General features: G+C 39.3%; 1 protein-coding gene across 2 annotated transcripts in view; it reads right to left on the bottom strand.

Annotated features, from left to right (window-relative positions):
* The window catches only part of MYO5B (myosin VB), a 3,346,216-nt gene that overhangs the window by 1,138,574 nt on the left and 2,181,122 nt on the right, over positions 1-26,520 (bottom strand). For both annotated transcript variants that reach the window (XM_044078265.1, XM_044078275.1), the window contains exon 14: positions 14,780-14,863. In XM_044078265.1, coding sequence (XP_043934200.1) covers positions 14,780-14,863 — 84 coding nt within the window. The remainder of the gene's footprint in view (positions 1-14,779; positions 14,864-26,520) is intronic.

Here is a 26,520-nt window from a genome sequence, read left to right as displayed (position 1 = left end):
TTATCTGGGATGAGAAGAGGGGAATGGTCAAGTGGAATAAGCTGATCCTTCCAATAGAACAAAGTGGTTTAGGATTACCTTAACTTAAGGCATACTTTAGAGCTACACAGTTAAGCCTCATATACATAGCACAAACAGTAAGCTATCATTGAAAGTGGTAAGGGATGGTGATGAAATGGGGAGAATTTCAAAAAATCTACAGTCTACAGTGGTGAGGAAATCATTTTGTGCTGTGCAACTTACAAACAAAGGTATGGCATCTAAGTCCAAGGAAGTCATTGTTCCACTGTATTCAGCATTCATCCGAACTATCACTGACTACAGTGCCCCCTTTGGTATGTACTTAGCCAGGCATATTCAACAAGTGGAATGTCCACAGAGGTCCTCACTAAAAGAATACAGGATGCAAGTAATATGTCCTATGCAGACCACCTCAAGGCCCTATTCCAGTATTCTGTCTCCTATAGGCTTTTGAGGGGAGATCTATGCCTGGCATATAGGGCATTGTCAGACCCCATTCTGATGGACCTTCTGCTTATCCACAAAACAAACAGCACCAGAATTAACCATTCTAAAGAATTAAACTTTGCCTGTGATATAAATAGGATCTGCTGGAGACAGAGTTATGTATCCCAGAGACTAACCTGTCTATGGAACAAGCTCCCCATACATGTGAAGCAGAGTTCCTCCTTAATCCAGTTCAAGTGCAACTTCGACAACTGGATGGGAAACTGGAAATTCATCCCTAGTTTGGCACCTATGTCTCTAATGGACATAGGTAACCTGTAAATGGTTCATCTCCCAAACCCCTGCTTACACAGAGATTTGGGATGCATAGCTAGGCTTAAAATGGCCCTTGTGGTTGTTAGCCTAGTAAATACCTATGAACCAGAAATAAGGAGAGGGTGGGATTTTAGATGCTGATCCTTAAGGTGAATAACGAGAACAATACAGAATATTATATTAATAAACTAGCAAAAATACTCTAAGAACTGAGCCAACATGAGAATGGGGAAAGGAGATTTTGCTGATAGGGATGACTGCAGTTAGGGGTACAGAATTAGCAAGAGGTGGCTGGAATTTGATGGAGAAAATGGGCAAAGAAACCAAGGTATTGGGAGCAAATAACTAGAGAGGAAAACTTAACAGCATGGGAAGAAGCTAAGAAGACATTTGGACTGCAGGCAAGAGACCGCCTTCCCTATCAGGGACTGATATCAGAGAATAAGCAAACAGAAAGGGAGAGGAAAATCCTAAGTGAAAGATCTGCTCTGGTAGAGTTTTTAGATGAACCTAGAACAGAAACAGCTGTTTAACGAGGGATAATTAGTCGGGCATATAAAATACTGCATGACAACTATAAGAATCAATGAGAGAAGATTAGAAAAGACGGGAAAGAGAGATTGGATCAGCAATTCACAGGGAAACAATGAAATGACATGTGTATGACTCCCAAATATGTAACAATGTCTAAAATACTTTATTTTTGCTTGGAAGTGTTTGCATAAGTATTTTTAGACTCCAAATATTTTTTCTTCAGTTAGATAGCAAATATGTAAAGTGTGATCGGGAAGAAAGTGGTAACTGGGAGCACATATTTTGGAAGTGTAATTAGTTAGCAGACTTTAACAATTCCCTACAGAGTGCTATGCATCAGAAATACTGGGTGAAAAAAATGGGTTACACAACTAAGGAAACAATTCTTTTGAGCTGGGACACAGGATCTGAATTGCCTAGGCATAGTAAGGCCTTGTTAAGTTTAATTCTGGTGGCTGCCTGAACAACAATTACTAGAAATGGAAATCAAAGTCTAAATCACCTGTATTTAAAGTACTAAATACTGTAACAGAGATAAAAGAACTGGAAGTGAGATCTTTAAAAAATGGTTGATCAAATTACATAGAAATCAATGGGAATTGTGGGAAAATGCATGCAGAATAATGTTCTGAAGCAGGAGTAAGAATTAAGGAAAAGGTGGAATTGAGCAATTTATGTAATGCTGGACTGATAGTTATACAAAAGAGCACGTGATGCATAACACATGTAACTGGGAACATGTTAATATGCTTTGTTTTCTTTTATATAAATGTATGTTTGCCTATGTCTTAAGTGATAATTCAATAAAGGTGTTAAAATGTTTTCATACAAGAAATTCAGAATCATCACCTGTAGAATTCTTAGAAATGAAAACAATAACCTCTTAAACTACATACTGAGTCACACATAATTTACTTTTATTTAGTTTATTTTGCATTTGATTACTGGGATAGTTTGATTAGGATGACTAGCATACCCATTTTCAGTGCAGACTTGGGGAGAAAATCTCTGCATGCACTTTGAACTATAATTACATATAAACAAAAAAAAAATTATACAATGTACAAATACATCATATCATGACATAAATATAGAGATATACATTTTATTGGCTGGTTTATTATTTAAAAATGGAGTGTGTGTACTTCATGGTTATGTAATGAAAATGAGCCTGTGTCTGGAAAGCTTTGCTGTCACAGATTCTACCATTAAAGTATGAACGTTGAGCTACTGGTCTTGTTTTACCATTCAGAATTAAAAAGAGATGGACAGTTAAACAGTGCATTATAAAGAAAAGCAAGAAAGGAGGTGGTAGAATAAAAGGTTGTTAATGGAACTATAGGGCTTATAGAGAAATAAAGGTTAGGATGTTAAATTACAGGGAATAAAAGGTTGGAGTATTAACAATTATCAGTTACAGACAATGTGTTGGAGTACAAAATATTTGCAATGTCAGTTACACAGAATAAAAGGTCGAAGTACAGAAGATATGCAATATCAGTAATGGACATTACAGTGCAATAAGTTACAGAAAGTATTACACAACGGCAGTGTGGATGGCATTTAATAGGGTAAGTATTGCATAATGCAGTCTAAGTGATATTTAATAGACATTATAGTGCAATAGGTATAGGGTAAATATTATACATACTTAATGCCAGATAAAGAAATCATGAAGGTAACCTAATGAAATTTTTAATAAAAGTAAACAAAAAACGTATCTAGAAAACCAAGTATCTCCTCAGTCCCAGGTAGTGCAAACTCAGAGTTAGTATATATAGTTAAGAAGGGACAAGGACATATAGCCCTTCTCATCCACCCTTTCCAAAATACCAAGAACATGCATCCAAATGCAGCTTATAAACTACCTACTATCTAATAACCTCTTAGCTAATACACAGAACAGGTTTCGCCTACACCATAGCACCATAACCGCCGACCTAAGCTTCACCAACTCCATAAACCAACACAGAAATAATGGGCAATTTGTTTCTTCTATCTTCTTAGATCTCTCTAAAGCCTTTGACATGGTTTCTCATTGGAAAATACTTGAACTATCAACTCTACAACTTAGTCCCTCTGCTCTAGCTTGATTCCATAGTTACATATCAGGCCAACAGCAAGCTGTCAAATAGCAAAAGGAACTTTCTTCCCTACTGCCCATCACCTTGGGTGTGCCCCAAGGTTCTATTAGATCCCCTACTTTTGAGCATTTTCACCAACCAACTCCACTCATCAACTCCATTAGCCTCCATTGTCCTATACACAGAGGATTTAACTCTTATCCGTGCTGCACCTTCTCTAAGTCAACTTGTTTCCACGTCACAACAGTCCTTTTTAGCAGTGAAATCATGGCTATCTGAATCACAACTAATTCTGAAACTTTCCAAGACCAAACTGGCGTACTTTCACCTCAGCAAATCACGCTATCCCTCAACTCCATTCCAAATACATTTAACCAACAACACCATAATGTCAGCTGTAACCCAAACAAAATTATTAGGCGTGCTAATAGATAACAACCTGAAATTCAACTTATACTTAGCATAGTCCATGAAGAAGACAAATATTAAACTAGTTTCACTGTACAGAATCAAGTCTTTTCTTACAAATAATACTAAACAAGATATAGCCAGAACTCTTAGTCTCTCCACCCTACTATATGCCTCTCCTACCTTCACAAACCTAAGTAAAACTGATCTAATAAAGCTCGAAACATGCCTCAGTAACATCACTAAATTTGCTACTAACACTCCACACAGATCTCACCACTGCTCTGCCTTATATCAATTACATTGGCTAGAACTACCCCACTACTTAACATCCACTCAACTTACCTTTGCTCACAGACTAGTTCACCATTCTGATAAAACCCCTGCCCTTGAACAAATGCTGCAACCCTACAAAAACTGTCATCTTCTCCGATCCTCCAACAAATTCTTACTGCAAGTCTCCAAATCCAATGATAAAGCAGGTAAAGCAGGTGACTCTCTTTACTCTTAACTACATCTCCAGAAGATGGAGCCCATTGTAATCACTGCCAACCCATCTCACTTCAAAAGAACACCTAAAAGTCTTCCTATGTAATAACTGTCTCTGCTCATGCCCATGTCCAGGATAAGCATTTTCACTACCCAGCTAGTAAACGTGTTCTCAACATGTATTTCCGACTTACGTACTTGTTATTTTTCTCATTTACCTCCCCTATAAATCTCAGCTTATCCCTCTAACTTCTTTCCACTTATTTTGCTCAATTCTAGTGTTCACTAACACCCCTGTCTGCTCCTCTAGCTACCTAAAATCTCCTCCATTTCTCTTCCTTCCTCCTGTTATCTTCCTCCCTTCCTAGGCTCTCCTCTTTACTAACTCCATCTTTTCCTTCAATACACTTGAACTAACACCTTGTCTCACCAATTCCACTGTAATGTATCCAGTTTTGGTAATCTTAGCTCCCTATACCCACAGTCTATTTACTTTCTTACAATTCTCTTAAGTGAAAGACTGAATGAACAAATCAGACCCCTATACAATTTTTCGTACAAACCGTAATACGTCATAATTAATCAAACCTCTGTAACTCAATGAACATCTATGATATGTGTATAGTGTGTTTTTGAAACTGTTCATCTATGATGTGTATATTTTGTGTTTGTTTAAAACATTTATGTATCTGTTTCTGGAGCGTTTCACTCTGGGCCTCTGCTGAAAATGGACTCACACCCAGTCAGACTATCCCAGTAAATAAATAAAATAAATCAGCAGGATGAAGGGAAAAAAGGCCCCTACAAAAACATACTTAAAAAAACATACTTTAGTACTTTTACTTTAATTTCATAAACTAATGCACAACGACAGTATAAATGTGCTTTGAAGTTTGGAATGTGGAAATGCTTCAGTTCCACTAAATTACAGTGTGTTGCTCAGGAGTTTACAAATATCATGGCTGACTAATTTAATGTTGATATTTGGTCACATACCACAACATTAAGGCTTCACTTTTAACTAAAGAAGCGACATTTTGGGGCACAATCCTTAGATTAATGTGAGGATAGTCAAGAGAATTATACAATTATATGATTAGTACATAAATCATAATTATATGAGACAGATCTAGGGATGTCATTTTCTCCCCTTACTCAGTCCTTATTAGGCAAATCACTGAATATAATGCCCCTTTGGTATACATCCATCTAGACACATGTAGCAATTGAAACTCTCACAGAGATCCCTTATTAAAGGGATACAAAGCCTAAGCAAAATGCCACTACAATGCCACCTTTGTCATGCATGTGTCCAGACACATGCAACAACTGGAATGCCCACAGAGATAACCTTGCTAAAGGGATACAAGGCCTAAACAATATGTTCTATACAGAATGACTCAAAGCCCTGTCTCTATACTCGGTATCCTACCAACTGCTATGAGTTGACATGTGTCTGACATATAAGGCATCCTCCAATCCAATACTGATGGATTTAGTGCATATCAGCAAGTTAAATGGCATCAGAAATACCCTGTCTAGGGATCTAAACCTCTTCTGCAACATCAACAGAAGGGTTTAGAGGGATATATATAACATTCAGGGGATACCGCTGCTCTAGAACAGACTCCCTTTCCACTTAAAACAAAGTTAATACCTGTCCATATTCAAGCACAACTTGGATCTGTGGATGGGAAACAGAAAACTTACCTCAGAGCTGCCCCTGTACCACTATAGGACAGAGGCAGCTCCTAAATGCTTTAACCCATGAATATATTTCCTCAAATGATATATGGTATGATCCCAGTTACTCTCATTAAGGCTATTATATACTTATTGACCAAGGGATGAGTAAACCCAATCTTTAACTAAATGGGATAGATTAATCTGAGCACTAAAAGGGAAACTGGCTAGGCTTAAAATGACACACAAGGGTAGCTACCCTAGTACTTACCTATAAACCTAAAAATTCCTGGTTTATCAGAAAAGAACAAAAACATATTTCAGGGCTAGAAATAATGGAACATTATTATTACACCAATGTCAACCCTCTCTTCAGAAGTTGATGCCCCTTATTTTTTCCCTTTTAGCATTAATCACGATTGCTAAACATTACAGGATTGTAGTGCCATCACCTAAGCTGACAGGCATCCTAGAAAGAGTGTTTTCCCAAATATGGTTATCTGCTCTAGTCCACAAACTGTAAAGTTTAAAAATGAAGTGAAGAACAGATAAACCAGTGTGATGTAACCATATAACATGCAGTACTCCCACAACTTTGGAAAAAAAAATTTTGGTCTTAAAGAGAAAAGATGTTTTAATACTTGTGATATCTACCTCTACATCAGATACAAGAGAATGCACAACTAGAGATAATGTAAAGCTTTTTTTAATCAGGTATTCAGGAAGAAAGGATTGTCTGATGAAGCCCAATGTGTACCCAACAACATGATTTTCATAAATATGTGATCTGGAGACACATTTCTTTTACTGATGTTTGTTTTCTCTTCTTGAGGCTGTCATGAATTAATATGTTGCTGAAAACTGAAATACTAACTTTATTTATCCTTTGATGATGAGGTTAGCTCCACATGGCTAGTTGCTTATTTTCAGGGGAGACCCAAAGTGGAAATTTGTCCAGAGGAGTGGGTAACATCTTCTAAAGTTTCTGACAGGTGCTGAACTACCACCAACTCAGGCAGATGGGGCCTTGGTTTAAGGGGTGACACACTCAGGAGAACAGCATCCCCTCATGCTGCACTACAGTGTCAGCAATCCATCTAGCCAATGTGGGAACAGAAAACACAGCCTTCAGCACCAAAGACAGGTGTGCTACCTGTTGTGCCACTGAAACTTCTTGGAGCAACAGCTCAAAATCAAGGACAGATTTTAAATATTACTCTTACAAACAGAAAACTGCTAGAATAACAAGTATTGCACTATCTTACATTTTCTGAAGGATATAGAATCTGAAACTTAAATGCCTATCATAATTTATTGATTCCGTCCTCAGTGATTTGCCAGAAACCCACACATTTTATGAGGAACAGACTTGAAATAGAAGACATAAATCTGGACACACTGTCAAATTCTGGGCAAAAATAAATATGGAGTTTGGAAATAATTGTGGGTTAGAATCAGTGTAAGGGCTAGGCAAGGGGATACATTTTGTGGTGTGTGAATGTTTTGGAGTGTGTGAGTGAGTGTGCTGAAAGGCAATCTTTTAGTCAGTGTGTTTTTGAGTGTGTTTGTGAGTATTTGTAGGTTAGACTTAAGTAAGGGCTAAGATTTACAATGTGTAAAGATAGCCTAGGTCACAGATGGTTCAGTTACTTCTGCCTAGTGTTGACATAAATGCCACTGCAAATGGTCTGGAAAGAAGAACATGCATTTTGGTTACTGCACAAAGATATGAACCAGGCCTGATACACAGTAAGATAGAAAGGATGAAAAAGAGACTGACATGCTGTAGGAAAGAATATTCAGGAAACAAAGTCCAGGTAAACGACACAAAGATGGATGAAAGTAGCAGAAACAATTTAAGTGGACATGTACATGTCTCATAGATTACCCCTTGTCTGGAACAGGTTCCCCCTTCATGTGAAGCAGAGCTCTTCCCTAAGCCTATTCAAATGCAATTTGGACCAATGGATGGGAAACCACAAATTCACCCCTGGCCTGTCACCTGTGTCCCTTATGGACATGGGCAGCTTGTAGATACCCTATGTCACAGGCTTTGGTATACGATCCTAAGTGGCTTGGGAGCCTGGGGTATTCATATTAGATGAATGATGGCCTGGGAGTCTGGGGTATTCATATTAGTTGGATGGAAGGAAATTAAGCAGTGCAAGGAAGGCATCAGGACAGTGAGATACACACAATCAGTATCATCAGTAGACAAGTTCAGTATAATCATTAGAACACATGAAGCCATTAACCATGTTCACAGACTGCCATTTAAAATTCACCCTGTATATGGTGCACAGTTCATAGGTTCATAGTTCATAGATAGATACTAGGCTATCTGCCCTAGGGCATTTATAAGCCTAGCTAGAGTGTATTTGGCTTCCGCCTCCCTATTAGATTAGCCTACTGTGCCTCTATAAAGTAGGTCACAGAAGGTACCCTTTTAAGATTAGTTTACTGTGCCTCTGTCTAGCAGGGACACAGAAGAGATCCCAGGGGTGAATTTGCAATTTCCCATCCACGTGTCCAGATTTCGTTTGAAGAGGGTCAGCGAGGGGCTATGTCTAACATGAATTGGGATTCTATTCCAGAGTGAGGGGAGCCTCAGGGAAATGAATCTGTCCCTCCAGCATGTCCTATTTATTTTTGTGCTGAGGTTTAGGTCCCTGGAGCGTGTTGCTCTAAGGGACTTGGATTATTTGAGGTGGAGCATGTCCATTAATTCTGGGTTTGACATGGCTTTGTACGTCAGGCATAGATCGCCTCTGAGTAGGCGGTAAGCAACTGAGTAGAGCTGGAGTTTCTTTAGTCGAGCTGCATAGGACATCTGTTTGTAGCCCATGATCCTCTTGGTGAGGTACTTTTGGGGTCTCTCCAGTTGCTGCAGGTGTCGGGTAAAGTACATCCCAAAAAGGGCATTGTATTCAATTATGGGCCTGATGAGTGACGAGTAGAGGGGCACGATGACCTCTCTTGATCTAGATGCAAACCCTTTCGTGATAAGGTGGGCTATATAGAAGGTCTTTCTAACCACTTTGGCAACATGTAGTCAGAGATTGCTATCTATGTTGGTCCCCAAATTTCTAATTACTTCTTCCGTACTTAATGGATTACCACCTATGTGGTAATTTGTGGGCACCTTGTTTTTCCCAAGGGGTATGACTATGCACTTTTTAGCATTTAGCTTGAGGCCGTGGCTCTGGCACCAAGCATCTGTCACTGTGAGACCCTTTTGGAGGATGCTCGTGTCAGCTGGAGATTCGATTATGGCCCCCAGTTTGCAGTCATCTGCGAACTTTGTCAGCCATAATCCCCCTGTGTAAGCCTGAACCTCAGAGAAGTATATACCGAACAAGAGAGGTCCCAGAACTGAGACCTGTGGGATGCCACTTGTAATTGGTTTGGATTCGGACATGGCACCTGCGATTCTGACCATGTGGGTTCTATCTCTGAGCCAGTTTGCAACCCATCTTGTGATATAGGGGTTGATATTTAAGCTGGTAAGCTTATTTATGATGCCTGAGTGGGGTATTGTGTCGAAGGCTTTTGCGAGGTCCAGGTAGGTTGTGTGGACTACCTTGCCCTCATCTATGGCTTTGGTAACTGTTTCAAAGAAATCAGCTAGGGTTAAGAGGCAAGATCTGCCCTTAACAAAGCCGAATTGGGTAGTGTCCAGTGTCTGGAGGCTCCCGATGTCTTTGTTTATGAGTTCCATGATAATACGCTCCATAGCTTTACAGACCAGACTAGTCAGGCTTATGGGACGATAGTTTCCGGGGTCCGTTGTGGCACCATCTTTGTGGAGTGGGACCACTGTAGCTGTACGCCATTCTTTGGGTACATATCCTGTAGTAAGGCTAAGTTTAAACAGTGACTTAATGTGAGGGTTCAGTTCTTCTTGGAGCTCATGTAAGACACAGCCTGGGACACTGTCCGGTCCCATAGAGGCTGTGTTTTTTGCTTTGGAGAGGGCAGCTTTCACCTGTGCATCTGTGATGTCAGGGAGGTTACATTCAGTTGGGATAGGCATTTGCTCCTTTGGGGGGGAAGGGGGGGAGAAGTTTGCGCTGAATCTGTCTGCCAGGATTTTGGCTATGTCTGTAGGTTCGGTATATTTTGTACCGTTATGCAACAATTCAGAGCATATCTGGGAGTTTCCGCCCATGTTCCTGACATAACTAAAGAAGGCCTTGTGATTATCAGCTTTAGTGTCTAGGGCAATTTTTCTTTCGAAACTGGCCTTTGATGATTTTATGAGGGATCAAAGTTTCTTGATAATACTGATCAGAGATGCCTTCCCTTTTTGGGATTTTGCTCTGTCATGTAGTAGCTTCTTCCTTCTGTTGTATAGCTTATTTATGGCCGGGGTCCACCAGACCGGTCTCCTGTTTTTGGAGGAGTGAGTCTTGGTTTTATTTGAGATAGCACGATCCATGCATTCCTGCAGGTGCTCATAGAATGGATTTGTAAAGGATTCTGCGGATTGGGCTGTATTATCCTCTGGCCCAGGGGCTTTGAAAGATTCCACCTCAGTCTTGAGAAGTGCAAAGTTGGCTTTTGAGAAATTCTTTACAGTGATTTCATTGGCTGGGGGTGGGGACGGGATATGGATGTCCAGGGAAATTTGTTTATGGTCTGATCTTACCAATGAGGGGTTTACCTCTGGTGTGGAATATAGAGTCCCCATGTTGGTGATGACCACATCCAATATGTTGTTCCCTCTTGTGGGAGTGGTGACCAGTTGTTCCATTGCGTTAGAGTTTATAAATTCAAGGAACCGTTGGTGAGGGTGTTTGGGCTTGAGTAGTTTTCCCAGTCAATGTCTGGGTAGTTGAAGTCACCCAATAACATAGTGTTTGGAGAGACCTTCATATTCTCCAGTGTTCTCAGGAATGCTAAGTGGGGTTCCTGTAATAGGGAGGGTTTTCTGTAGCAGGCTACAAACTGAAAGGCAGTTTTGCCCGCTGTTAGTTGCACATGGATGGTTTCCGATGCTTCGTGCAGTGCCACTAACCTGGAGGTGTAGGTATCTTTGATGAATATAGATACTCCCCCTCCTTTTGTGCTTCAGTCCGAGTTTTGGGGCCGAAACGCATGGTATGAGTTGTAACCTGGTAGTGCTGGGGTGCTCTCAGGATTTTCTCCATAACTGAGGAGAGCCTCGAGTGCGTGCATCTTGAGGTTTAGACTTCTGGCATTGAGTAGCATTACCTTTAGTTTTTTTATCCTTGGGTTGTCTATGGAGGTGGGTTTGTCCTTTGAGCCTTGCCTAAAAAAGGCACTATGGGGGTGGCAAGAGCCTTGGCCAGTATACGAAAGCCTAAGGGTGGCAGGTGCAAGCCGTCCCTAACGAAGCAATGTGGTTTGTCGAGCATGTCATCACAGGCTGACAGACACTGGATCCCCTTTGAATGACACTAATACTTTAGCCAATTGTTGAAACTGATCATTTTGTCTTTATACTGTGGCATCATTCTTGGTGAGGGCAAGATGCTACTCAAGGTCAGGGTCATACCAGCCTGGGCTACATGGTCAGAGAGCTCCTCTATGTCTCTTTTCATGTAGTCCAGGGAGGTGCGTCTCAGGTCATTCATACCAGCATGGACAATAACGGAGTCATACTTGTACTTACTTTGGAGTGACCTGAGTGCTTGCATTATGTGGCGGATCCTGGCACCCGAAAGGCAGCTTACAGTGACCTTCTCCTTGCTCAGTCTGGTGAGCGGAACGTCAGTGTGCCGGACAAGAGAGTCCCCTATAACAAGTGTATTTGGTGTGTTGTTTGGACTTAAGGGCTGTGACTGTGAGGCACACTGATTTTGTGAGATATGTGATTCGTGGGTATTGTTGAGGGGTGGCTGTTGCTTGGATATCTGCTTAGGAGGCCTTTGCTGTTTAGGCAGATTTTTATTTAGAGCCTCCGAGTATGTTTTTGTGAGTTTATGTGTTGGGTATGCAGATGCAATAGGTCTGTGTGAGACTGGATTTGTGGTGTGGGTGGTTACCTTTTCCTCCTGACTGACTGTGCCAGTCTTGGGTTGAGAGAGCTCTGCCTCCAGTTTGGCTGTGTAACTGCATCTCTCACATGTATTAGAGTTTGTTGGAAGGAGGAGAAGGTTGTCTGTGTACATAAGGCAATTGTAACATTGCCTCAAAATTCCTAGATTCACCACCCGGACTGGAGAGTAACCTTGAAACTGACCCTTGGACATACCAAATTAGTATAGGGAACTATTTTTTTTACTGATCAGATTAGGGAAGGGTACTGATTTTTCACTTGATCAGGAAGGACCAATCGGGAGCCTAATACTTATGAGAAGTCAAGGAGGGTGTAGTGCTTTAGATAGTTCGTGTTTCCTTATAAGAGCTGAGCAAGTGCAGGGCTTTAGAAAGAGAATAGAGTGATTACTTTGAGAGTTTGAACAGTTCTAAGGGAAAAAGTGAAGAGCAGACTTTGTGGAGCCTGGAATAGTTTAAACCTGTAGCGCTGCCCGACGCTGCTCAGTGCGCAAAACCGCACAAAAAGAGAGTTGTAGAGTTTTAAGAGAGAGATCAATGAGTTTAGAATTGACCCAAAATGGCCAATAAAACTACAAATTCTAGGTAGTAACCACTCCTCCAGGGACAGGCAGGCTGTTCAGTGTTAACCACTCCCACTGGTGAACACAGAGACTTCCCTTTAGCCCAAGCAAGCACTGGCCTTCTAGAAACTTCCAAACAATTCAGAACAGCAAATCTGTAACTGAACTTTCTTAACTTTCAGAAAGTGGGAAAAAGGCAAGATTTTTTTGTTTTTTTTTCTTTTTGTTGTAGTTTAAAGGTATCAGAGATACACAAGCAGCAAAATAATCACAACAGTGCAATAAATGACCCCACACTTGAGTGCTAGGCCAAAATCAGGTAAAATGCAGTTTTTTAGAGAAAAAACGATTTTAAATTAAGTGCAACACAGGAAATGCAGTAAACAGGCTCTAGATGTGTTCCAAGTACTGTTACTGTTACAGATATAAACTTTAGCAAGCCGGAAAATGCCAAAAAGTAGGCGGCAAAGCAGTAAAACTTAACAAAAAATCAGAAGAAAATACTTAAAATCACAAAAGTGGCTCATTTTCTTCTCTCAGCATTTTCTCCCCTTGGTAGGTGCTTCAGCAACAACTAGCAAACCTGAAAAGACGCCAAAACCACGAGGCAGCCGGGTTTTAAGAGAGACAGATCAAGGAGTTTAGAATTGACCCAAAATGGCCAATAAAACTACAGCTTCTAGGTAGCAACCACTCTTCCAGGGACAGGCAGGCTGTTCAGTGTTAACCACTCCCACTGGTGAACACACAGAGACTTCCCTTTAGCCCAAGCAAGCACTGGCCTTCTAGAAACTTCCAAACAGTTCAGAACAGCAAATCTGTAACTGAACTTTCTTAACTTTCAGAAAGTGGGAAAAAAGCAAGATTTTTTTGTTTTTTTTTTTTTCTTTTTGTTGTAGTTTAAAGGTATCAGAGATACACAAACAGCAAAAATAATCACAACAGTGCAATAAATGACCACACACTTGAGTGCTAGGCCAAAAATCAGGTACAATGCAGTTTTTAGAGAAAAAAAATATATATATAAATGCAAAGACATTGACAGGATTGGGGCAGTTCATTGTAACATAACAAATGAGACCATCTGTACTAGAAGACGTGTATGCATATGCCTGAAGAAAATACAAAAAGAATGACTTGGAAGGGGTCGAAGGGGATTGGGTAACATTATCTACTGCTTTCTGGATGAAAAGTTAGGGTCAACATAGTAAGGAATACAAGTATCTGTCTCATATATAAAGGGAAATTTTTATGAAGAGGTGGAAAACTAAGTTGATGATTAAGCAGCTTATTCAAAATGCGGGAAATTAAGAAGATCTGGTAGGCCATGTGATCCATGTCTGACTTTGTTTGGTTTTAAATAAGTCATACCTTGCTCACCAAAGTTCGAATCTCAAACTGCTACAAGCAGGCAGACAAAGCTCAATTTACATACTGCATAGCTAAGAATGTCACCAAACCACATTAATGCCTCAATATCAGCCATGAAAAGGCATGTTGTGATTAGTGAGTCTGACTCAATTAAAGGTGTACAACATTCAATCAAACACTAAATGCATCTGAAGCTGCTGTGCATTATTGTTTCAGGAGCAGAATTTACAATTCAGCATCTGCTAAGCAGCAACTAAATATGTTTTTTTTTTAATATGATGTCATGGATTACAGTCCTAGAGCTCTCTAAACTGCTCAGTAAAGCTGTTAACTATGAACTCCCCAGCAAACTCTAGAATGAATGAATCAACCAAAGATCAAGAGTTGCAACAGATGAATGCAGTTTCTCAGTAAACTCATTAGTTCTAGAGCTGCAGTTGCCAATATTTGTTATCAGTACTGTTTTGCCTGCAATCCTCAAGGAAAGACAGATGAGCAGTGAGGAATACACTGTTGCTGTGCTCATTTAAAAAGAATTTCTCTTGGATAAAGCTATACGAAGGCACATTAAGAATGATTCCCAGTTTGATATTTATGTGTAAGCATTTCACAAGTTATGAAGCCCCTTTTTGTGATTTTGCAAAGCATTTCCAGAAAGGCATTGAAGGTGCTGCTTTTCACAAGCCTGATGACTTTTCAAAATGTTTCATAAAACAGCACTCTTTACAGGAGCCAAATCTCTAGTTCTGTGCTGTTAATGTTTTGTTATACATTTTATAGAATTCAGAAAATCTTAACTGCTAGGTTTCAGCATGCATTGCTCAACAGATGTGATACACTTACCTTACTGGCTTTCAGGATATTGACTTGCTCTTCATACACAGTGTCTCGGTTTTTCTCCAGAAATCCATCACACTGATACTCTACCTGTACGTGACAACAGCAACAAAGTCAGTCCAATGTCAGCTGGATGTAAATGTAAGTGTGTGAAGACATTAGCACTATAAGTTAACAGCCATACAAACTGAGCACTGTCCAGCAACCTGCTGAAAACATTTTAGTGATCAATTCTTTAACTGCTAGAGACAACTAAAATAAAGTCATATAAGGACAGCTTCAAAAAATGTACCTGAGAAATATTATCAGTGATGGCAGATTCAAAGATGTGGGTATCCAAATCTTTTGTTAAATTGTGTTAAGTTGAGCCACAGTCAATAATAAATATATATTTGTTGTATAATGCATATACTGAAAGTCTAGATTCTTACTGGTATCAAATGAATTGCAAAAACAAATCACTTAAAAATTACTAAAGCATAATGTGACCCTTCTGTGTATTTACTTCTCAGTGCCCAAATCCTTCCAAATAAACTGACAAAACCACAACAGTGACTAAAGCATTTTCACTGCACTCTAGTCATGCTACAATCCTACACATGGACAGAGAAAAGCGTCTGTCAAATACACTGCCAGAGAAACTGTATGCCAGCTCACTTTCCAAAATATCCAGCAATTAGGAAACAAATGTTTAAATATTTGTAAAAATGGTTGGTCTTTTTTTTTTTTTAACAAGAAACATATTTACTGAAGTATCACTCATGACATATGCAACAATACATTTATATAAATGAAAACAAACAATATGGGCATATTTTTAATTGCAAATGTATTTTAAACACAACCCAGCCTCTGGGGATGCACAAGCCAGTGCTTTTCTTTGTGCCGGTCCCAAGTCCAGATAAATGGGGAGGGTTGCGTCAGGAAGGGCATCTGGCGTAAAATTTTGCAAAATCATACATGCGGACAACAGTACAGCTATACATACCGGATCGGTCGAGGCCCGGGTTAACAACAACCACCACCAGTACTGTTGGCCAACAGGGTACTGGCAGAAATTGGGCTACTGTTGGACGAAGGAGGAGAAGAGGGGGAAGGCATGCCCGAAGGCAGGTAAAGGGTAGGACTATAACAGTGAGGGTCGGAACTTTGAATGTTGGCAGTATGACTGGTATAGGGAGAGAGCTAGCTGATATGATGGACAGAAGGAAGGTTGGTATAGTGTGTGTACAAGAGACCAGATGGAAGGGGAGCAAGGCTAGGTGTATTGGAGGTAGGTTCAAACTATTTTATCATGGTGTCGATGGGAGGAGAAATGGTGCAGGGGTTATCCTGAAGAAACAGTATGCTAAGAGTGTTTTGGAGGTGAAAAGAGTGTCGGATAGAGTGATGTTTATGAAGCTGGAAATCGATGGTGTAATGATGAATGTTGTTAGCGCATATGCTCCACAAGTTGGGTGTGCGATGGATGAGAAAGAAAAATTTTGGAGTGAGTTGGATGAAGTGGTGATGATTGTACCCAAGGGTGAGAGAGTGGTGACTGGAGCAGATTTCAATGGGCATGTTGGTGAAGGGAACAGAAGGGATGAGGAAGTGATGGGTAGGTATGGTGTTAAGCAAAGGAATGTAGAAGGTCAGATGGTAGTGGATTTTGCGAAAAAGATGGACATGGCTGTGGTGAATACGTATTTTAACAAGAGGGAGGAACATAGGGTGACATACAAGAGTGGAGGAAGATGCACACAGGTGGATTATATCTTATGTAGAAGGGCCAGTCTGAAGGAGATTGGAGACTGTAAAGTGGTGGCAGGGGAAAGTGTAGTTAGGCAGCATAGGATGGTGGTTTGTAGGATGACACTGGTGATCAAGAAGAGGACAAGGAGTGTGAGTGGAACACCAAGGATAAAATGAGCTACTAAGGGAGATGGCTAGAAAGGTGCTTGGTGTGACATCTGGAAAGAGGAAGGGGGACAAGGAGACCTAGTGGTGTAATGAGGAATTACAGGAGAGTATACAGAGAAAGCGGTTGGTGAAGAAGAAGTGGGATTGTCAGAGAGATGAAGAAAGTAGACAGGAGTATAAGGAGATGAAGTGCATGGCAAAGAGAGATATAGCGAAGGCTAAGGATAAGGCATATGAAGAGTTGTATGAAAGGTTGGACACTAAAGAGGGAGAAAAAGGACATGTACTGATTGGCTAGACAGAGGGACCAAGCTAGTAAAGATGTGCAGCAGGTAAGGGTGATAAAGGATAATGAGGGAAACGTACTCACAAGGGAGGAGAGTGTGTTGAGCAGATGGAAGGAGTACTTTGAGGGGCTGATGAATGAAGAGAATGAGAGGGAGAGAAGGTTGGATGATGTGCGGACAGTGAATCATGAAGTGCAGTGGATTAGCAAAGAGGAAGTAAGGATAGCTATGACGAAGATAAAGAATGGAAAGGCTGTTGATCCAGATGACATACCTGTGGAAGCATGGAGGTGTTTAGGTGAAACTAGATTGTTTAATGAAATCTTGGAAAGTGAGAGGATGCCTGAGAAATGGAGAAAAAGTGTTTTGGTACCAATTTCTAAGAATAAGGGTGATGTGCAGAGCTGTAACTACAGAGAGATTAAATTGATCAGTCACAGAATGAAGTTATTGGAAAGAGTAGTGGAAGCTAGGTTAAGAAGGGAGTTGATGATTAGTGATCAGCAGTATGGTTTCATGCCAGGAAAGAGCATGGCAGATGCAATGTTTGCTCTGACAGTGCTGATGGAGAAGTGCAGAGAAGGTCAGAAGGAGTTGCATTGTGTCTTTGTGGACTTAGAGAAAGCATATGACAGGGTGCCTAGAGAGGAGTTGTGGTATTGTATGAGGAAGTTTGGAGTGTCAGAGAAGTATGTAAGAGTGGTACAGGATATATACGAGGGTAGTGTGATAGTGGTGAGTCTGCAGTGGGAGTGACGGATGCATTTAAGGTGGAGGTGGGATTACATCAAGGATCAGCTCTCAGCCCTTTCTTATTTGCAATGGTGATGGACAGGTTGACAGACGAGATCAGACAGGAGTCCCCATAGACTATGATGTTTGCAGATGACATTGTCATCTGTAGTGACAGTAGGGAACAGGTGGAGGAGCCCCTGGAGAGGAGGAGATATGCTCTAAAGAGAAGAGGAATGAAGGTCAGCAAGACTAAGACAGAATATATGTGTGTGAATGAGAGGGAGGATAGAGGAATGGTGAGGATGCAGGGAGTAGAGCTGGCAAAGGTGGATGAGTTTAAATACTTGGGATCAACAGTTCAGAGTAATGGTGAGTGTGGAAGAGAGGTGAAGAAGAGAGTACAGGCAGGATGGAGTGGGTGGAGATGATTGTCAGGAGTGACTTGTGACAGACGAGTACTAGTAAGAGTGAAAGAGAAGGTCTGCAAGAGGGTAGTGAGACCAGCTATGTTATATGGGTTGGAGACAGTGGCACTGACAAAAAGGCAGGAGTCAGAGCTAGATGTGGCAGAGTTAAAGATGTTAAAATTTGCACTGGGTGTGACGAGGGTGGACAGGATTAGGAATAAGTATATTAGAGGGTCAGCCCAGGTTCGAAGGTTTGGAGACAAAGACAGAGAGGCAAGATGACATTGGTTTGGACATGTGCTGAGGAGGGATGCAGAGTATATTGGGAAAAAGATGTTAAGGATGAAGCTGCCAGGTAACAGGAAAAGAGGAAGGCCTAAGATAAGGTTTATGGATGTGGTGAGAGAGGACATGCAGGTGGTTGTTGTGACAGAGCAAGATGCAGAGGCCAGGAAGAAATGGAAACAGATGATCCGCTGTGGCGACCCCTAACGGGAGCAGCTGAAAGAAGAAGAAGAAACGTATTTTAAACACCTTAATTAAACTATCACTTAAGACACAGGCAAACTAACAGAAAAGAAAACAAACCATTTTTTTAACATTTTTTCCATTTAAATACAATATATACCATATCCATTTTCTTTGCTACCATCATCAGTCCAATATTTAAAAAATGCTGTATTCCAGTCCTTCCTTAAACCTCACTCCTCCTCCTCCTGAACATTATTATGCATATATTGTTCCCACAATTTCCATTTACTTTTATGTAATTTGCTCCTTCCTTTCCCTTGTGTAAAGATCCCTCTTCCAGTTATTTTCTCTCTTTTATAATATTCAATACCTCAAATACAGTTGGTACAAACTTTGATTTCCATTTTCTAGTAATTGCTTTTTGGCAGCCAGCAGAATTAAACTTAATAATACCTTACTATGTCTAGGCAATTCAGATCCTGTACCAGTTCAAAAGAATCATTTTCTTACATCAAGCCATTTTCTCACCCAATATTTCTGACAGAGTACTTAGTAGGGAATTTTTAAAATATATGTTCCCCTTACCTCTTTCTTCCCTATCACACCTCCAAAATTTGCTATCTACCTGAGGAAAAAATCCCTGAAGCCTGCTTGGGGTATAAAAATACCTATGCAAACACTTCCAAGCAAAGTTCCTAAACTTTCTAGACTTGGTCACAAACTTGGGAGCCATACATACATATTCCCATTGCTTTCATGTAAATTACTTTTCCAGTCTCTCTTCCCAATCTTTTCTACCTTTCTCTGACTGATTCTTATAGTTATCATGCAATATGTTACATGCCTACTAATTATCCTTTATTTACCAACTGCTTCTGTTCTATATTCAACTAAAAACTCTACTAGAACAGGTCTTTCACTTAAAATTCCCATACACCTTTCACTTTGCCTGTACTCTGATATCAATCCCTGGTAGGGAAGGTAGTCTCTAGCCTGCAATCTAAACATCTTCTTGGACTCATCCCACTCTTTTACCTTTCCTGTTTGAGTTATTTGCACCAATATCTTGATTCCTTTATCAGGTTTCTCCAGTAAATTCCAGCTTCCTCTTGCCTATTTTCTGTATCCCTACTTCTCACCTCACTTATTTACCCCCCCCATCCATCAAGTTTCCTAACTCTCTCCTATTATTTTTCCAACCTCCTATTCCCAGTTCTTCTACTAACTATCTCTCCTGCCTTTTCTCCCCAGCTATCCCTTACTACAATGATAATCACTCTAGTTAAATACTTTTCACTACCAATTTTTCGTCCCCTTCCTCTAGTGTACTTATTTTATTTACATCTTTGAAGACTGAATCTTGAACTGTGTTCTTATTGTTACCTTATAGATTGTGTTCTAAGTGCAATGTTTTAACTGTGATGTAATAGTATTTTCACTTACTTTATAATCAGCTTAATCTCTGCGACTGAATGTGCAACTATGATGCGGGTTTCTTGTTTCTGTGCTTATGTATATTTTTTTTTTTTGCAATTTTTTGTAATTTTTGTAATTTTTTATAATTGTCTCTGGAGTATTTCTCCTCAGGCCTCCAATGAAAATGGGCTCTCACCCATTCAGACTATCCCGTTAAAGAAATGTACGATAAAATAAAAATAAATAAAATAAAATCATCCCTACTGGCAAGATCTCCTTTCTCCATTCTCATATTGGCTTAGTTCTTAGAATACTTTCTGCAACTTTATTAACCTAATTATATTTTGTATGGTTATTGTTAATCCCCTTGAGGATATGTGTCCAAAACACCACTCTCTCTCTGTTTCTTGAACTTTTCCTTGCTTTATCAGCATCCCTTTCCACTTTGAATTATAACCTCCTGTTTGTGTTGTGTTGTGTATATGAGCCTTAACTGTGTAGCTCTAAAATATCTCTTCAAATCAGGTAAACCTAAACCACAATTGTTCTATTGGAAGGATCATCTTATGCCACTTAACTCTTGCCCTCTATCATCCCTCCCAAATAAATTCCTTCAATTTTTTATTAATTGTTATCCACAACTTCTCCTCAGGTTGGTAAAAGTATGCCTGACCTGTATATAAGACTAAAGGGACTGAAAACATGTTCACTGCTTTTATCTTATTATCCAGATCCATAAATCTTATTTCTCAATTTTTGCATTATGTTTTGCTTAGTCTCTTCCCACATATCCTTAGCTTTTTTAATCCATACTCCTAAATACTTCATCTTATCATGTCACCATAAATATGGGTATTGCTGAACCAATTTGTGTGTGGGTACATAATTTACAGCTATAGCCTTTGTTTTATCTTCATTAATTTTATATCCCGAAAAGTTATTTATTTTTATTTATTTTACATTTGTTTACCAGGAAAGTCCAACTGGATAAATGTCCATTTTCAGTGGAGGCCGGGGAGAAAAGCTCCAGAAAGCAGAGTACAAATACATTAGGAACAACAGAAACATATACAGATAAGTATAATATGCAGTTTTCAGTAGGGTTACAAACATAGATAAAACATAGCAGACAACATCAAAATCATGCAGCTTCAATTTCAGACAATAATACACGCAGTTATGGGCTAAGTCCCTTCAAGAATTCCTACACTTATTAGAGTGTATGATTGAAATGCTTAGGGAGAGTTTGCAGCAACAGCAGGTGGTGATTAGTCAGGGTTTAAGCAGGGACACTGCCAATGCTGTTGGAAGTGTAGTTTAAGGCTTTTTTTGAACTGGGTTAAGGAGGATTGGTGAGTAAGTTCGGCGGGTAGCATATTCCAAGTTTTGCCTACTGAGTTGGCGAATAGAGAGTCCCCAGCCACAGTTATGCTCTTAGTTGTTTGTACCACCAGTTTGTCAGCAGAGCGTAGTGACCTCAGGTTGCTGTATGGTTTGATGATCTTATTCAGTGCTGGTGTTTTTTTGGGTTGATATAGTATTTTGTGGGTTATTATAAGTTGGTTATATCGGAGAAGACTGGGCCACTCCAGCCATCCTAGTTGAGTTAGGCTGATACAATGGTGGGTCCTAGAGGTAGCACCTGTAGGAAATCTAGTAATATGATTGTAACAACTAGCAAGTTTGGTAAGGGTGTCTTGGTTCAGGTTAGTGAAGAGGGGGGGAGGCATAGAGGAGGGTAGATAGTAGGTGGAACCACGCAATAGTGGTTCTGTCAAAAGGAATGAGGAAGGGTTTGATCCTGTATAGGGAACCCAGTTTTTTGTTGACAGATTTGATGGTTTGATTGACATGGATATCATATTTTAGGGTGTTATTGACTGTGACACCCAGGAGTTTTGTGTGAGTATCTGGGATAAAATAGTGCCATTGTTGGAACTTATGGTAAAGAATGGTGAGGAAGATTTGCAGGTGGGGGAAAAGATGAGCAGTTTAGTTTTGTTGGGGTTTAATAGAAGCTGATGGTTTGCAAACAATTTTTCTACATTACTGAAAGTATTCTGGGTTAGGGTCATAAGCTCAGTTGAAGAGGAGGCAGTACATATTAAAGTAGAGTCGTCCGCGTATGGGATGCAGGTGGCCTTGGGAGTGATGGTGGGTAGGTAATTGATAAAGACTGAGAAGAATAGTGGTCCTAGTATGGAGCCTTGGGGGACTCCTAGAGTAATGTGTAGATGTGTGGATAGGGTATTCTGCCATAAAACTGCTTGTTGTCTATCAGACAGGTAAGATTGGAACCATTTACTAGAGCTATTATTTAGTGACAGTTCCTTCAGGGTATGGGGAAGCAGTTGGTGATTGACCATATCAAAGGACTTAGAGAGATCTACGAAGAGAGCTGAGGTAAGTTTGTTATTGTTTCAGTTGATGTTGATAGAGTTAGAGAAGGATAGGAATGCTGATTGATGTGGTGCTGTGGTGTGGCCTAAAACCATATTGAGAGTTGGCCAGTAGTTTATTTTGGGTGAAATAGTGCATTAATTGGTTGTGGACGCACTTTTCCAGAATTTTGGCCAATGGGGATAGTATGGCTATTGGTCGGAATTTTGAGAGGTCTAAAGAATTCCCTCATTTATGAAGGGGAATGACATGGGAAACCTTCCAGAGAGAGGAAGGTCTCAAAATGTTCCACAACACTGAGATGTCCTCTATCAGATTTATCAGGTACAAAATAATATCATCTGTAAATAAATCCAACTTTTTCTTGATTACCGTACTAATTGTATACTTGTATTTCTGAGTCTCTTATTTACTTTGAGAATGGCTCTAAGTATAACACAAATAACAAAGGGGAAAGAGGACACCCCAGCCTGGTTCCTCTGTTCAAACACAGCTTATCTGAGAGGAACCCTCCCACTTTAATTCTTGCCTCTGATCCTTCATATATCTTTCTAATTTACCTTATTATTATATCAGTCATAAAATCTAGCTTACTCTATCAAATGCTTTTGCATATTTTCTTAAATTCTGCTTCCTTCTGGATCATCACTGTTCTACTAATGCTGTAAAAGATTTGCCTCCCCTCCACAAAAACACAGTAATCCATATCTATCAATTTTGGAAACACCTTTGCATTCTTTTATAGACATAAAAACTTTACAATCATGGTTTAAAACTAAAATGAGTCTATACAAAGTTGGGTCTTAAGCGTCTTTGCCATCTTTAAGTAACACAGCCACCACAGCTTTTTTCTAAGATGTTGCTTCCCCTCTTGTTAAAATACTCTTAAAATCTTCTAGATCTTTATCACTTTCTTCCCCCCTATTTTCCAAATGTCCACAGGGATACTATCTGTTTCTGGAGACTTTCCTGAAGATTGCTTATTCATCATTATTTTTATCTCATCATCTCCTATCTTAACTGTTAGTTGTCGAGTGTCATCTACCTGTAACCTTGGCATAATTAAGTCTTCCATAAAATGAACATTTGTACTCTTTCATGATTTCTACATTTTCTGGTTTATACAAATTTTCATGAAATTTCTGAAATATCTCTAAAAACTCTACAGGATCTCTGGTTATTTTTCTTATTATAGGTTCCCTAAGTTTGATGACAACCATTTCAATGTCCTATTGACGTTTAATCATTGTGCTAAAAGTTTTTGTGTTCTGGAATTGTTATTAAAAATAGTTGCTTAACTGCAATCTTTGTAAACTCATGCTTATTGTCCCGATACTCACTTATTTTCTCTTTAGCGCTCTGCATTTGCTCTTCCTCTAGGTCTGTGAGACTTCCCTTATTCTGCAATACTTTAACCTTTGTCACTCCCTCTAAACAATTTTTATTACTTTTTAACCATATATCTTTCTCTTTATTTCAATTATTTTTAAACTCCATTTTAATTTTATTCTAGTCAATAGCTTCTGAAGATATTTTTATCTTCCCTAATAACTCTCAAATAATTTCGAGTACCCATTATTTTTTTCAGTTGCAAACATTATATATCACTTATAATCTACAATACAGTCATTGTCAGTCAAACATTACAAAGCTCATTCAATTCCTGCCTTCCTTTAAACCTCATTCCTCCTCAAAAAGATTATTCTGCATGTATTGTTCCCATTATTCCAATTTTTTGTAATCTTCTCTTACCTTTTTCTAAACACCTATTTTCAGTTCTTCTGTCTCTGTTACTGTATTCACTACTTGTAGCAGGGTTGATTTAGACTTTGAATTCCATTTTTATAGTAAATGTTGTTTTGGCAGCCACCATAATTGAACTCAGCAAGGCCTGACTATGCTTAGGCAATCCCAATACCTCATCACAGCTCAGAAAATAATTTCCTTAGTTACACCAATTTGCTCACCCAGTAATTCTGACAGAGTAGTCTGCAGGGGAAATTTTAAAGTCTGCCAACTTATTACATTCCCAAAAATATGGTGCCAATTATCTTTCTTCTCCATCATACCTCCAAATATTTGTAATCTACCCGAGGAAAAATTATGTGGAGCCTGCTTGGAGTATAAAAACACCTATGTAAACACTTCCAAGCAAAATCCTTAATCTTCTAGACTTTGCTGCATGTTTGGGAGCCTTACAAATATCCTCTCATTAATTCTTTGTGAGCTACTTATCCAAACTCTCTTCCCAATCCCTTCTAACCTCTTCCTAATTGATTTATATAGTTATCATACCATATTTTATATACCCTACTAATTATCCCTTCTTTTTAACAGCAGCTTCTGTTCTAGATTCTACTAAAAACTCCATCAGTGCTAGTCTTTCACTTAGGATCCCCCTATTTCTTTCTCATTTGCCTATACTCTGACATCAATCCTTGATAGGGAAGGCAATCTCTAGCCTGCAGTCCAAATTAATAAAATGGACGGTTGTTAAGAAAAAACTTTATCAGACAATTTGTAGTGTTACTACTTCACCAAGGAGTCCATTAAATACAGGAAATTTTATCTTTTGTCAAAAAGCACATCTTAATGACAACATGCACATTTATATAATCACACACAGATGTATACAATATATATGTAACTTTTTTCATACATTTAGATCACATTTTGAAAACTGGTATACAGCACAATTTGTGTACCTCTATGTCAAGCTGCCACATTAAAAAGTGCCAGTTATGCCAGTGCAAGTGCTTCATATCAATGTAACAGTTTTGATGAATAATATCCATTGCTGTCTGGTACCTACTACCGTCCTACATGTTCTCTGACCAGTGCAAGATTAACCTCTTTATGACAAAGCATCACTTCATGACTAAACAAGCACCTTAACTTTTAAATGCCAAAAAAGCATACAAGATTCTTTGCAAAAGTCAGACAACATCCCTGCTCCTCTAAAACAGCCAAATAAGCCCAAATAAAAAATAACAACTCAACTGTGTGATTAGTATAGTTTTTACTGAAAAAAGCCCTGAAAAATCTCTGGCATGTCAGTCAAGAAATATTCTAGGAAAGGTCACAGACCATACAACTACTAACTTGCCATGTGTGTACTTACTTTATGCTATTTATTTACAGTTCAGGGGTGTGTTGCTATTCTATGTCAATGTTATTTATTCACTTGATTTATTTTTGTTCTAAGTACAAGTAGACAGATGATAAAATCATTCTGACACATGATCCATTACATAAGGTTTGTGGATCTCAGAGGACTTGTTTACAACATAATTTAATTCACTTTACTGAGGACCTCTTCCTTACAATAATAATGTAATTCAGTTTATTATTAACTTGTGGTATTCTTGTCTGTAACAGTAATCATGACAGTGCTTTTGTTCTACAGAAGGAGGACACCAGCAGAGAAAGGAAGAGCACTATTAGGCATTTCCCGTCAGATGGAATGTGTGACCAAATATCAGTTGCATAAGATGACCTAAAGGTGAACAAGCAATGTGTGATGTCCCTGCTGAAGTCCGGGGAACACCAGAATGCATGGGGTTGTTGTTAAATCATCCTCTGACACCTACATTTTCCATAATAAACTCTTGATAGTAAAGTACTGGTATACTGAAAATGGGCTCACCTAAATGCTAACCCCCTGTAAAGATTTATTAGCACCTCTCAAGTGAACTCTGCTTCTCTATACACCTATCCAGGCTGTTATTCCTTTCAAAATTTCTATCGCTTTCATCCCCATAACAGCTGCTCTCAGCCCAAGAGACCTTGCTGCTATGACCTCCTGTTCTCATACTTGTTTATCTATCACATCACCTGACTGCAGGTATCACAAACATGTTCACGGTAAGAGTGCAATACCCTAAATAAGGCTACATCAATTTAACAGAACATGGAAAAAGCAGTTTTTGTGCAACACGAAAAACTTTTTTCGTACAGATAAAATAAAAACAATAGCAATACTTATATGACTATGTTTAATAAATACTGTATGCTTTTTTCACATTTTGGTTACACTTTTTCATCTTTTGCTCCAACCCCACTCCCTCATCAGCAACAGCAAATGGAACATACAGTTTGTTAGCATGTATGAATCCTTGGTTAGTGTTCC

Source organism: Protopterus annectens, chromosome 1.part1 (assembly GCF_019279795.1).
Source record: "Protopterus annectens isolate FY-2018-M chromosome 1.part1, PAN1.0, whole genome shotgun sequence".
NCBI lineage: Eukaryota > Metazoa > Chordata > Ceratodontiformes > Protopteridae > Protopterus > Protopterus annectens.
Note: the sequence above shows the minus strand (reverse complement) of the source record. Positions and strands in the feature narration are given on the sequence as shown.